Here is a 14,532-nt window from a genome sequence, read left to right on the forward strand (position 1 = left end):
GTCATATGCAGTCCTGATTGTGGCGCTCACCTGCACGGCGCCAAACATGCATACGACCATCATTGGCACCAAGGCAGAAGCGACTCTCATCGCTGAAGACGACACGTCTCCATTCATCCCTCCATTCACGCCTGTCGCGACACCACTGGAGGCGGGCTGCACGATGTGGGGGCATGAGCGGAAGACGGCCTAACGGTGTGCGGGACCGTAGCCCAGCTTCATGGAGACGGTTGCGAATGGTCCTTGCCGATACCCCAGGAGCAACAGTGTCCCTAATTTGCTGGGAAGTGGCGGTGCGGTCCCCTACGGCACTGCGTAGGATCCTACGGTCTTGGCGTGCATCCGTGCGTTGCTGCGGTCCGGTCCCAGGTCGATGGGCACGTGCCCCTTCCGCCGACCACTGGCGACAACATCGATGTACTGTGGAGACCTCACGCCCCACGTGTTGAGCAATTCGGCGGTACGTCCACCCGGCCTCCCGCATGCCCACTATACACCCTCGCTCAAAGTCCGTCAACTGCACATACGGTTCACGTCCACGCTGACGTAGCATGCTACCAGTGTTAAAGACTGCGATGGAGCTCCGTATGCCACGGCAAACTGGCTGACACTGACGGCGGCGGTGCACAAATGCTGCGCAGCTAGCGCCATTCGACGGCCAACACCGTGGTTCCTGGTGTGTCCGTTGTGCCGTGCGTGTGATCATTGCTTGTACAGCCCTCTCGCAGTGTCCAGAGCAAGTATGGTGGGTCTGACACACCGGTGTCAATGTGTTCTTTTTTCCATTTCCAGGAGTGTATAAATCAAATGCACAATACAGCTGCTACAAAAAGACAAATATATTTTAGGATAGCAACAAAAGACAGAGATATGCTACACAGCATACAGATTAATATAAAAATTCCACTTCAACACTTACCCTAAATGTTTATATTGCTGAGTACTTTACTTAACACATTTCAATTATGATTTAAAATATTCAATCCAGACACATAGCACTGGTTTGGTGAGAATATCTGCAGATTCCTGCTGGCCAGAGCGTGCTTGATGGTTAGCTGACCTTCATGAATTTTCTCATGAATGTAGTGAAGATGAACATCAATAATCTTTGACCTCTTGTGAAATTCATGATTTTTCCCAGATCAATGGCATTTTCATTATCAACAAGAAGAACAGGAACACACTGCAGGGGTGAAATTTCTTCATAGAGCTTGGATGGCCATTTTCCTTCACTTGCATCTTCACTGGCATTCACATATTCTGACTCAGGTGTTGAATGTGATAAGCACTGTTGCATTTACTGGCCTAGGTAATCATTCCTCCACAAAATCTCACACTCACTCTGCTATTATGCATCACATTGCTGGATCACTGGCATAGTCAGCATCAATACATATAGTGTAATTCAGGAGGAATGCCACATAATTTGTGAGGTGTACCAAATGTGAAAATAAACCAAAGAAGTTCTTCGAACATGTGTCTGATCTTCAATCATTATGGAAATGGAGTAGACTGAAGACTATACACATCCAAGAATGGATATGAAAACAAGTGTGAAAATTATTTACCAAATTGTTTTGCAGGCACTGTGATGGACAGAATAATGGTGGGACAGATGGCTGATCCACCTTACAAGTGTGTGTGGGTTCTCCAATGGATGGCAGCATTGTGATGTCACACTGAGGCAACAGCTGCAAACATACTTAGAGTAAAATTGTAGGTTGGACCAGTGAGCAGTTGTGTGGCCATGTGAGTGTCATGTCTGTGTGTTGTTTAATTGAGAAAGTCCGTAGTGTACATGAATACCAACATGCAGCATATGTTCGCCCATGCACAATATACAGACACGTTTTTTGTGTATGGATACTGTAAGGGCAGTGTCTGTGCAGCTGTGACAGAATATCAGAGATGTTTCCCTGAGTGATGAACTCCTGGGTCGGGGTATTTTCCGGGGTTTTCCAAACATTACATGAATCCAGAACACTACCCTTTTCTCAACTGACTGGACAACCTCACATTCTGATGTTATGTGTATACTGGATAGTATTCCAGATTCATGTAATGTTTGAAAAATTTTGGGAAATACTCTGGCAGATGGGGTCCATCAATCAGGGAGACATCTCTGGTATTTTGTCACAGCCACAAGGGTGCTGCCATTACAGTACTGTACACAAACACATGTCTGCATATTGTGCGAACTTGCAAAATTACATAACATTCACGTACAACAAACAAATGCCCTCATGGCTGCTCACTGGTCCATCCCACAACTGCACACTGGGTATGCTTGCAGCTATTGCCTCAGTGCGACATCACAGTGCTGCCATCTCTTTTAGAACCCCCAAACTTCTTGTAGGATGGATCAGCCATCTGTCCCGCCATTATTCTGTCCATCACAGTGTCTATGCAGCATTTTCCCACCATTATTCTGTCCACCACAGCGTGTACACAACATTTCAGTAAGTAATATTCACACTTGTCTTCATAATCTTTCATGGATATGTGTAGTCTTCAACCCACTCCAGTTCCATAACAATAAAAAAATCAGATACTGTTTGATTGAAGTTGACACTGGACTTGTCTCTGTCCATAAACCATTGAAGAATGTCTATGGAATAACTTTTTTGATTAACCTCTGCTCAAACTCACCTCGACCAGTTCACCACCTGGTGCAACCAGTGGCTGCTTTGCATCAACCCTTCCAAGACCCAGGCAGGTTGTACCATCTGCTACTTCTGGCTCCATGATTTTTACCTACCTTTATGTTTGTCCTATCCAACTCACTCCTGCCCTGAAATACCTTGGCCTCACCTCGACCGCCACATCACCTGGACTCCCCATCTCCTTACGATCCAACACAAAGCCCACAATAGACCATGCCTCCTGAAACTCCTGCCCAGCCAGACATGGGGACTGCATCCTTCCACCATCCTTCACACCAACAAAAGCTTGATCAGCGCCTTCCGTACCTCCCCCATCCCCCCACCCACACCCCCAACATTTGAGGCTTTAATGAAACAAATTGGTCACACGTGTATCATTCAAAGTATTTTCCATTGCTGGCCCATACTTTCTCCCATCTTTTGGGCAGTGTATAAATCACACGTTCAAAAATTGTTCATCTTTTGAAGTGATCCATGAATCGATCCAATTTGTGACTTCTTCATGAGATCGGGAGTGTTCATCAGCCAGGCCATGCACCATTGATCTAAACAGGTGATAGTCAGAGGGAGCAATGTCTGGAGAATTCAGCGGGTGGGATAGGACTTCACATTTTAATGTTTCCAAGTACATTTTGACCTCTTTTGTAACGTGGGGTCAAGTGTTGTCGTGCTGCAAAATCACTATATCGTGCCTCTCTCTGTATTATGGAGAATTGTCTTTTAATGCTCTGCTCAAATGCATTAATTGTGTTCGATAATGAGCACCTGTGATTGTTTCACTTGGTTATAACACCTCATGGTACACGATGCCGAGCTGGTCCCACCAAATGCAGAGCGTGATCTTGGAGCCGTGAATATTTGGTTTGGCCATCGACGTGGAAGCATGGCCAGGATATCACCATGATTTTTTGAATTTAGGGTTATTGTAATGAACCCATTAATCGTCCCCGGTCACAATGCAGTGCAGAAATCCCTTCTGTTTTTGCCTCTGAAGCAACTGTTTACAAACACACAAACACCGTTCAATGTCTCTTGGTTTCAGCTCACAAGGGACCCAAGTTCCTTCTTTCTGAATCATGCCCATAGCCTTGAGATGTTTTGAAATGGCTTGCTGTGTCACTCCCACTAATCATGCCAATTCTTCTTGAGTTTGACGTGAATCTTCACTCAGCAATGTCTCCAATTCTGCATCTTTGAAAACATTCTCTCTTCCACCACTATGCCGGTCTATGACGTTAAAATCACCGTTCTTGAAGCATTGAAACCACTCATGACACATTCTTTCACTAATAGCATCCTTACCATAAGTACTTGAGAGCATTTGATGAGACTCTGCCACTGTTTTCTTCATATTGAACAAAACGGTAACACATCCCGCAAATGACGAGAATTAGGCTCGTAAACTGACATTTTCAATCAAGAACAACTTTATGATGCAGACACAAATTGACTAATGTCTGAATGAGGTTATGTTGACCAAGGTCCAAGCTAACTGTTTGACATCTGTTTCTTTCGACCGATACTTACCACTGTTGTCACCTATCGGCAAACAGTGGAAGCAAAGTTGTACACCTTGTATCTACATCTACATCTACATCTACATCCATACTCCACATGCCACCTGACGGTGTGTGGCGGAGGGCACCTTTCGTACCTCTATCAGTTCTCCCTTCTATTCCAGTCTCATATTGTTCGTGGAAAGAAGGATTGTTGGTATGCCTCTGTGTGGGCTCTAATCTCTCTGATTTTATCCTCATGGTCTTTTTGTGAGATATACGTAGGAGGGAGCAATATACTGCTTGACTCCTCAGCGAAGGTATGTTCTTGAAACTTTAACAAAAGCCCATACCGAGATACTGAGCGTCTCTCCTGCAGAGTCTTCCACTGGAGTTTATCTATCATCTTCGTAACACTTTCGCAATTACTAAATGATCCTGTAATGAAGCGTGCTGCTCTCCGTTGGATCTTCTCTATCTCTTCTATCAACCCTATCTGGTATGGATCCCACACTGCTGAGCAGTATTCAAGCAGTGGGTGAACAAGCGTACTGTAACCTACTTCCTTTGTTTTCGGATTGCATTTCCTTAGGATTCTTCCAATGAATCTCAGTCTGGCATCTGCTTTACCAACGATCAACGTTATATGATCATTCCATTTTAAATCACTCCTAATGCATACTCCCAGATAATTTATGGAATTAACTGCTTCCAGTTGCTGAGCTGCTATTTTGTAGCTAAATGATAAGGGATCTATCTTTCTATGTATTCGCAGCACATTACACTTGTCTACATTGAGATTCAATTGCCATTCCCTGCACCATGCGTCAATTTGCTGCAGATCCTCCTGCATTTCAGTACAATTTTCCATTGTTACAACCTCTTGATACACCACAGCATCATCTGCAAAAAGCCTCAGTGAACTTCCGATGTCATCCACAAGGTCATTTATGTATATTGTGAATAGCAATGGTCCTATGACACTCCCCTGCGGCACACCTGAAATCACTCTTACTTTGGAAGACTTCTCTCCATTGAGAATGACATGCTGCGTTCTGTTATCAAGGAACTCTTCAATCCAATCACGCAATTGGTCTGATAGTCCATATGCTCATACTTTGTTCATTAAACAACTGTGAGGAACTGTATCGAACGCCTTGCGGAAGTCAAGAAACACGGCATCTTCCTGTGAACCCGTGTCTATGGCCCTCTGAGTCTCGTGGATGAATAGTGCGAGCTGGGTTTCACACGACTGTCTTTTTTGAAACCCATGCTGATTCCTACAGAGTAAATTTCTACTCTCTAGAAAAGTCGTTATACTCGAACACAATACGTGTTCCAATATTCTACAACTGATCGACGTTAGAGATATAGATCTATAGTTCTGCACATCTGTTCGACGTCCCTTTTTGAAAACGGAGATGACCTGTGCCCTTTTACAATCCTTTGGAACGCTACGCTCTTCTAGAGACCTACGGTACACCGCTGCAAGAAGGGGGGGCAAGTTCTTTCGCGTACTCTGTGTAAAATCGAACTGGTATCCCATGAGGCCTTTCCTCTTTTGAGCGATTTTAATTGTTTCTCTATCCCTCTGTCATCTATTTCAATATCTACCATTTTTTCATCTGTGCGACAATCTAGAGAAGGAACTACAGTGCAGTCTTCCTCTGTGAAACAGCTTTGGAAAAAGACATTTAGTATTCCAGCCTTTAGTCTGTCATCCTCTGTTTCAGTACCATTTTGGTCAAAGAGTGTCTGGACATTTTGTTTTGATCCACCTACCGCTTTGACATAAGACCAAAATTTCTTAGGATTTTCTGCCAAGTCAGTACATAGAACTTTACTTTCGAATTCATTGAATGCCTCTCGCATAGCCCTCCTCACACTACATTTCGCTTCATGTAATTTTTGTTTGTCTGCAAGGCTTTGGCTATGTTTATGTTTGCTGTGATGTTCCCTTTGCTTCTGCAGCAGTTTTCTAACTCGGTTGTTGTACCACGGTGGCTTTATTCCACCTCTTATGATCTTGCTTGGCACATACTCATCTAACGCATATTGTACGATGGTTTTGAACTTTGTCCACTGATCCTCAACACTATCTGTACTTGAGACAAAACTTTTGTGTTGAGCCGTCAGGTACTCTGTAATCTGCTTTTTGTCACTTTTGCTAAACAGAAAAATCTTCCTACCTTTTTTAATATTTCTATTTATGGCTGAAATCATCAATGCAGTAACCGCTTTATGATCACTGACTCCCTGTTCTGCATTAACTGTTTCAAATAGTTCAGGTCTGTTTGTCACCAGAAGGTCTAATATGTTATCGCCATGAGTCGGTTCTCTGTTTAACTGCTCAAGGTAGTTAAAATCTCCACCCAGAACTATAACATGGTGGGGAAATCTACTCGAAATGTTTTACAAATAATCCTTCAGGTGCTCAGCCACAACAGCTGCTGAGCCAAGGGGCCTATAGAGATATCCAATTACCATGTCTGATCCTGCTTTAACCATGAACTTCACCCAAATTATTTCACATTTCGGATCTCCGTCAATTTCCTTTGATACTATTGCACTTCTTATCACTATAAACAGCCTCCCCCTTCACTGTCCAGCCTATCTCTGTGGTATACATTCCAATCTGAGTTTAGGATTTCATTACTGTTTATGTCTGGTTTCAGCCAACTTTCTGTCCTTAGTACTATATGGGCATTGTGACCGTTTATTAATGAGAGCAGTTCTGGGACCTTTCTATAGACGCTCTTGCAGTTTACTATTAGCACATTAATATTGTTATTCCCTGTTGCATTTTGCCTACTCCTACCTTGCCGCGTCTCAGGAGGCGTCTTGTCGGGCCTAGGAAGGGAATTCTCTAACCTAAAAAACCCACATGTGCACTCCACACCTATTCCGCTACCCTTGTAGCCACTTCCAGTGTGTAGTGCACGCCTGACCTATTCAGGGGGACCCTACATTTCTCCACCCGATAGCAGAGGTCGAGAAATTTGCACCCCAGATCTCCGCAGAATTGTCTGAGCCTCTGGTTTAAGCCTTCTACTCGGTTCCAAACCAGAGGACCGTGATCGGTTCTGGGAACGATACTACAAATAGTTAGCTCAGATTCCACCCTGCGAGCAAGGCTTTCTGCCTTCACCAATTCCGCCAACCGCCCGTACGAACTGAGGATGACCTCTGAACCCAGACGGCAGGAGTCATTGGTGCTGACATGAGCAACAATTTGCAGTTGGGTGCACCCAGTGCTCTCTATTGCCGCTAGCAGGGCCTTCTCCACGTCTCGGATGAGACCCCCCAGCAAGCAGACAGAGTGAACACTGGCCTTCTTCCCCAACCTTTCTGCTATTTCCCTAAGGGGCTCCATCACCCGCCTAACGTTGGAGCTCCCAATAACTAATAAATCCCTCCCCCCGTGTGCCTGCTCGGACCTTGCTGAAGTGCTGAAGGAGCGGCCACATGTCCACTCACAGGCAGAGCGGGCAATGCCACACGGCCAGCCTCCACATTGACCCTCTGCCTCGTGCGCCGCGAACGCTGCTGAACCCGCCTCTCCCCTTGGGGAGAGGGTGGCCCAACCGCACCCGGTACCCGCGAAGATGTCTCGACAGCAGGGACAGTGGGTGAGGCATGTATATAGCAGATGACATAGAAAAGAGATTCTGTTACCCTTTTAGAGTACACAGAACACTAACCATATGGCATAGCTTCCATTGTCCATTGGCCAAAGCTTCAAAATAGATAGCCCCTTTTCCTACTGCTTTCATAGTAAAGTCATTGCCCCAGCATATGTGCAATGGTTTTGCAAACTTAATACATGATGTATACCACTCGCTTTTCTTAGCCAAGTGATTCATCACTCCAAAATCAGCAATCCATGAGTCCTCATCCAATTCTGCACTCATTACTTCAGCAATGGAAGTATGATTGGGTAGTCCATTTTTATTTATTTATTTTTGAGTCATCAGTCTTCTGACTGGTTTGATGGAGCCCACTACGAATTCCTCACCTGTGCCAACTTCTTCATCTCAGAGTAGCACTTGCAACCTATGTGCTCAATTATTTACTGTATGTAACCCAATCTCCATCTTCCTCTACAGTTTTTGTCCTCTACAGCTCCCTCTAGTACCATGGAAGTCATACCTGATGTCTTAACAGACGCCGTATCACCCTGTCCCTTCTCCTTGCCAGTGTTTTCCACATATTTCTTTCCTCTCCAATTCTGTGCAGAAACTCCTCATTCTTTCCTCTGTCAGTCCACCCAATTTCCAACATTCATCTGTAGCACCACATCTCAAATGCTTCAGTTCATTCATCATTGGTTATTTTGCTGCCTAGGTAGCAGAATTTCAAACTTCCTCTACTTCATGAGTGTCAAACCCAAAGTTAAGTTTCTCGCTGTCCTCATTTCTGCTACTTCTCATTACTTTCATTTTTCTTCAATTTAGTCTCAGTCCATATTCTGTACTCATTAGACTGTTCATTCCATTTAGCAGATCACTTTCACTCAGGATAGCAGTAGCATAAGCGAATCGTATCATTGATATCTTTTCATTTTGAACTTTAATTCCACTCCTGAAAACTTTCCTTTACTTCCATCATTGCTTCTTTAATATGCAGATTGAACAATATGAGCAAAAGACTACATCCCTGTCTTACACCCTTTTTAAACCCAGCATTTCATTCCTGGCCATTCACTCTTATTATTACCTCTTAGCTCTTGTACATAATACCCATCTCTCCCTATAGCTTATCCCTAATGTTCTCAGAATTTCGAACATCTTGCACCATTTTACACTGTTGAACACTTTTTCCAGGTTGACAAATCCTATGACTGTGTTTTGATTTTCTTTAGTCTTGCTTCCATTATCAACCACAATTCCAGACTTGCCTCTCTGGTGCCTTTACCTTTCCTAAACCCAAACTGATCGATATCAACACATCCTCAATTTCCTTTTCCATTCTTCCAAATATTATTTTTGTCAGCAACTTGGATGTATGAGCTGTTAAGCTGATTGTGAAATAATTCTTGCACTTTTCAGCTCTTTCAGTCTTCATGATTGTGAGGATTATACTTTTCTGAAAGTCAGATGGTATGTCATCAGACTCATAAACTCTACACACCAATGTGAATAGTCAGTCTGTTGCCATTTCCACCAACGATTTTAGAAATTCTGATGGAATGTTGTCTATTCCTTCTGTCTTAATTGATATAAGCCCTCCAAAACTTTCTTAAATTTTGATTCTACTAATGTATCCCATATCTCTTCTAAATCAACTCCTGTTTCTTCTTCTATCACATCAGACAAATCTTCCCCTCATACAGGCCTCCGATATACTCTTTCCAACTATCCACTGTTTCCTCAGCATATAACAGTGGAAGTCCCGTTGTGCTCTTAATGTTATCACCTTTGCTTTTAATTTCACTGAAGGTTGTTTTGACTTCCCTATATGCTGAATCACATTTTTCATGCAGCCATTTCATCTTAGCTTCCTTGCACTTCCTGTTTATTTCATTCCTCAGTGACTTGTATTTCTGTATTCTTAAATTTCGCTGAACATTTTTACTTGCTTCTTTCATTGATCATCTGAAATATTTCTACTGTTATGCATGGTTTCTTCATAGTTATCTTCTTTGTACCTATGTTTTTCTATTCAACTTCTGTGATCACCATTTTTAGAGATGTTCACCCATCTTCAACTGTTCTGCTTACTGAAGTATTCATTACTCTTATGTCTGTAGCTGTAGAGAACTCCAAGCATATCTCATCATTCATTAGTACATCCATATCCCACTTCTTTGTGTACTGATTCTTCCTGACTAATCTCTTAAACTTCAGCCTACTCTTCATCACTACCACATTCTGATCTGAGTCTGTATCTGCTCCTGAGTATGCCTTACAATCCAGTATCTGATTTTGGCATCTCTGTCTGACCACAATGTAATCTAACTGGAATTTTCTCATATCACCTGGCCTTTTCCAAGTATTCTTCCTCCTCTTGTGATTCCTGAATAGAGTATTTGTTATTACTATCTGCAATTTATTCCAGAACTAAGTTAATCTTTTTCCTCTCTCATTCCTTGTCCCAAGCCCTTATTCTCCTGTAACCTTTTCTTCTACTCCTTCTCCTACAATTGCATTCCAGTCCCCCATGACTACTAGATTTTCATCTCCCCTTACGTACTGTATTACCTTTTCAGTGTCCTCGTATACTTTCTCTACCTCTTCATCTCCAGATTGCAATGTTGGCATGTATATCTGAACTATCATTGTCAGAGTTGGTTTTCTCTAGATTCTGATAGCAACAACCCTATAATTGAACTGTTCACAGAAACACACTCTCTGCCCCACCTTCCTATTCATAAAAAATCCTACTATCGTTATACTATTTCCTGCTGCTGTTGATATTACCCTAAACTCATCTGACCAGAAATCATTGTCTTCTTTCCATCTCACTTCACTGACACCCACCATATTAGGACTGAGCCTTTATGTTTCCCTTCTCAGATTTTCTAGCTTCCTTAACATGTTCAAGCTTCTGACATTCCATGCCTCCAATTGTAGAATGTTATCCTTCCATTGGTTTTTCAATCTTTTTCTCATGGTCACCTCCCCCTTGGCAGTCCCCTCCCAGAGATCCAAAGGGGGGCTATTCCGGAATCTTTTGCCAATGGACAGATCATCATGACTCTTCTTTTCAATTACAGGCCAGATGTCCTCTGGATACATATCATGTGTCTTTAATACAGCGGTTTCCATTGCCTTCTGCATACTCATGCCATTGATCACTGATGATTCGGTTACAGACATCTGCATTCTTTGTTTCTTTAATGTTTGCCTTCGTAACAACTGTGCAACTAACTTGTCTCATTTCCGCCTCTGAAAAGCATGACAACTTTCATAAGATGTTAACATGTCCATTAAATGTTTTAGTATCTGTTGTTCTTCAAGTCTTGCCTATCGTGTTTGTCAAAGATTTTCGTGACTGACAGGCAGTGTGTCAACTAGCCACACCATTAATGATGATTAAGAACCAAATTTTCAAAATGAATGAGATGTGTCACCAGGTCATTGCCTGAACTTGCATGAAAATTGAAAAATGTACAGTGTGCTTTGTTCTCTCAGGTCAGACACATCATGTAGGTTATTCCACATCTCGTGCACACTCTCACATGCAACCAACAATGTCATGACTGTTGCTGTGACAGTTCTGATAATGATCTGACTCACTGTGTGATCGATTTTGTCCCATGTTTTTAGCACACCATTGAATACATCTATTTGTGCTGATGTTGCATCCACTGGCAAAGCCACTGGTTTTCCTATGTTGCTAACACACACTTCATGTTCACTGTCTGATGCAAATAATAAATTTTGTACTGCAAACTTCCATATGGTCCAATTTTCAGACCAACACAGTTTCTCAATACCACAGAAGTCCATTCCTACCCAGTTCACATATATAGCTGCAAAAATTCCATATGGATACATGAAGCAATTGTTCATTGTATGCAATATGAACCACGTGTATTGCACAACACATGCTAAAGCCATTCTCATAAAATAATGATCCAGGAATAACAAACACATTCTTCAGCCATAAATAGATCCACAAATACACCTGGTCAGCTAGAGGCCCTGCCACAATTATTTTGAAAATGTCTGCTTGTGTCTGTGTATATGCGGATGGGTATGTGTGTGTGTGCGAGTGTTTACCTGTCCTTTTTCCCCCTAAGGTAAGTCTTTCTGCTCCCGGGATTGGAATGACTCCTTACCCTCTCCCTTAAAACCCAAATCCTTTCATCTTTCCCTCTCCTTCCCTCTTTCCTGTTGAGGCAACCGTTGGTTGCGAAAGCTTGAATTTTGTGTGTATGTTTGTGTTTGTTTGTGTGTCTATCGACCTGCCAGCGCTTTTGTTTGGTAAGTCTCATCAACTTTCTTTTTAGATATAATATATATAAATATATACATATATATACCTAAAAACAAAGATGATGTGACTTACCAAATGAAAGTGCTGGCTGGTCGACAGACACACAAACGAACACAAACATACACACAAAATTCAAGCTTTCGCAACAAACTGTTGCCTCATCAGGAAAGAGGGAAGGAGAGGGAAAGACAAAAGGATGTGGGTTTTAAGGGAGAGGGTAAGGAGTCATTCCAGTCCAGGGAGCGGAAAGACTTACCTTAGGGGGAAAAAAGGACGGGTATACACTCGCACACACACACATATCCATCCACACATATACAGACACAAGCAGACATATTTAATGTTAATGTCTTGTGTGTTAATGTCTTGTGTGTTAATTATGTTAATTGTCTTTAAATATGTCTGCTTGTGTCTGTATATGTGTGGATGGATATGTGTGTGTGTGCGAGTGTATACCCGTCCTTTTTTCCCCCTAAGGTAAGTCTTTCCGCTCCCGGGACTGGAATGACTCCTTACCCTCTCCCTTAAAACCCACATCCTTTCGTCTTTCCCTCTCCTTCCCTCTTTCCTGATGAGGCAACAGTTTGTTGCGAAAGCTTGAATTTTGTGTGTATGTTTGTGTTCGTTTGTGTGTCTGTCGACCTGCCAGCACTTTCATTTGGTAAGTCACATCATCTTTGTTTATATATATATATATATATATATATATATATATATATATATATATATACACACACACACACACACACACACACACACACACAAATCAGTTGTTTCTACTGACTTTAAATCCTTGTGAAGATTATTCTTATTTCTAGTATTTATTCCATGAAATGAGCTGTTGGTTTGAAAAAGTGATATATTTTTAATGACAAATTTCAGTAAGGAACAAATATATTGGGAAGCAGTAGTTAGTATCCCTAGTTCTCTAAACAGGCTTCTGCAGGATGTTCTCGAGTTCACACCACATATAACACTTACTGCACGTTTTTGTGCCTGGAAAACAATATAAACCAAGAGGCAAAAGATCTTTCGGAAGACCAATGATTAGAGGGCTTGACCAGTTTTGAAGGAGACAGAACAGACCAAAATTACCAATTCTTGATGTAGATGATGATATACTTTCCTTACCACACCACATGCCCAAAACATGACCAGGTTGCAGTGAATCTCGCAGTAGGCAGAGATCTTAATATTTTGGCTTATTAGTGAATACCAATCTGTGCAGTAACTGCCATTAAAATTTCAGTTTCATATTATTAATTCAAAATGTATATGAAATACATGTAATCAGAATCACTAAAAAGAATTTTTAAATACTAAGTGTTAATTGTAAACAAAATTAATTTCAATCTGCCACAGTCAAACACTTTTCCCTTCATTGTTTTTCCTTAATCAAAATGAACTTGTATCACTGGTGTCCTAAAAGATGTCATAGTTCTTGTTCTTATTTGATGAGTCATTATGGCTTTTTATATTAATTATTGAATACCTACTGAAGTCAATACATGTTGTCAATATAGGTTGGCCTATATGTGGTCATATACATACCTCATAAGGACAGTAGACACTGAATAAATCACAGCTGAGATAAGAAAGAAGGCACTTGGGAAGGTGGCAATGGTCCCACTGTAAATTTGACTATATATGGTAGCTGCTAATAAAGGTGTTAATGCCTCTGCAGCTGCTGTCATTGAGAAAATTTTCCCTATAAAAAAGAAAAGAAGAAAAATCATAGAAGTGTTAAAGGACATTTCAAACATAAAGAGTAGTATTTCCATTTCATATTAGGTGGAGTAAACTAAAGGTAAAGTTAACTTCGAATTTCTTTGTTAAGAAGAAATTTCTGTCTGTAACTACGTGAGATATATGAGACAAGCAAAATTCCATCAGACGTTATGAATAATGTAATACCTCCTATTCCAAAAAAACTCATAGAAGCTGAGTGTGGAGAAGTTTGGTTTGGGTTATGGAGAGATGTAGGGTCCTTCACCGCTGTATTGACTCTATGACTTATCTTAAAAAATGAGTTGGCGAAAGGCAAACTTATGTTTATAGAAATTTTGAATTTGAAGAAAGGTTTTTGGCTGTGTTGACTGGAATACACTCTTTGCAATTCTGAAGATAACAGGGCTTACACTCTTTGAAATTTGGAAGGTACCATGGCTGAAACATGAGGAGTGAAATGTTATCTACAACTTATTCAAAAACCAGCACACTGTAATTTTAAAGAGTCAAAGGACATGAAAGGGAGGCAGTGGTTGAGAAAGGAGTGAGACAGGTTTGTAGCCTGTTCCCAATATTATTCACTCTGTTTACTGAGCAAGCAGTCAAGAAATTTGGAAATGGAAATGTAGTTCAGGGAGAAAAACTAAAAATTTTTAGGTTTATCTATGACACACTGAGAGATGAAAAAGAACTTAGAAGATAAG

General features: G+C 41.6%; 1 protein-coding gene across 2 annotated transcripts in view; it reads right to left on the bottom strand.

The window, feature by feature from the left end:
- Positions 1-14,532, bottom strand: part of LOC126100159 (proton-coupled folate transporter-like) — a 158,711-nt gene that overhangs the window by 15,692 nt on the left and 128,487 nt on the right. For both annotated transcript variants that reach the window (XM_049910702.1, XM_049910701.1), the window contains one exon: positions 13,652-13,808. In XM_049910702.1, coding sequence (XP_049766659.1) covers positions 13,652-13,808 — 157 coding nt within the window. The remainder of the gene's footprint in view (positions 1-13,651; positions 13,809-14,532) is intronic.

The sequence above is a fragment of the Schistocerca cancellata genome, chromosome 9 (assembly GCF_023864275.1).
Source record: "Schistocerca cancellata isolate TAMUIC-IGC-003103 chromosome 9, iqSchCanc2.1, whole genome shotgun sequence".
NCBI lineage: Eukaryota > Metazoa > Arthropoda > Insecta > Orthoptera > Acrididae > Schistocerca > Schistocerca cancellata.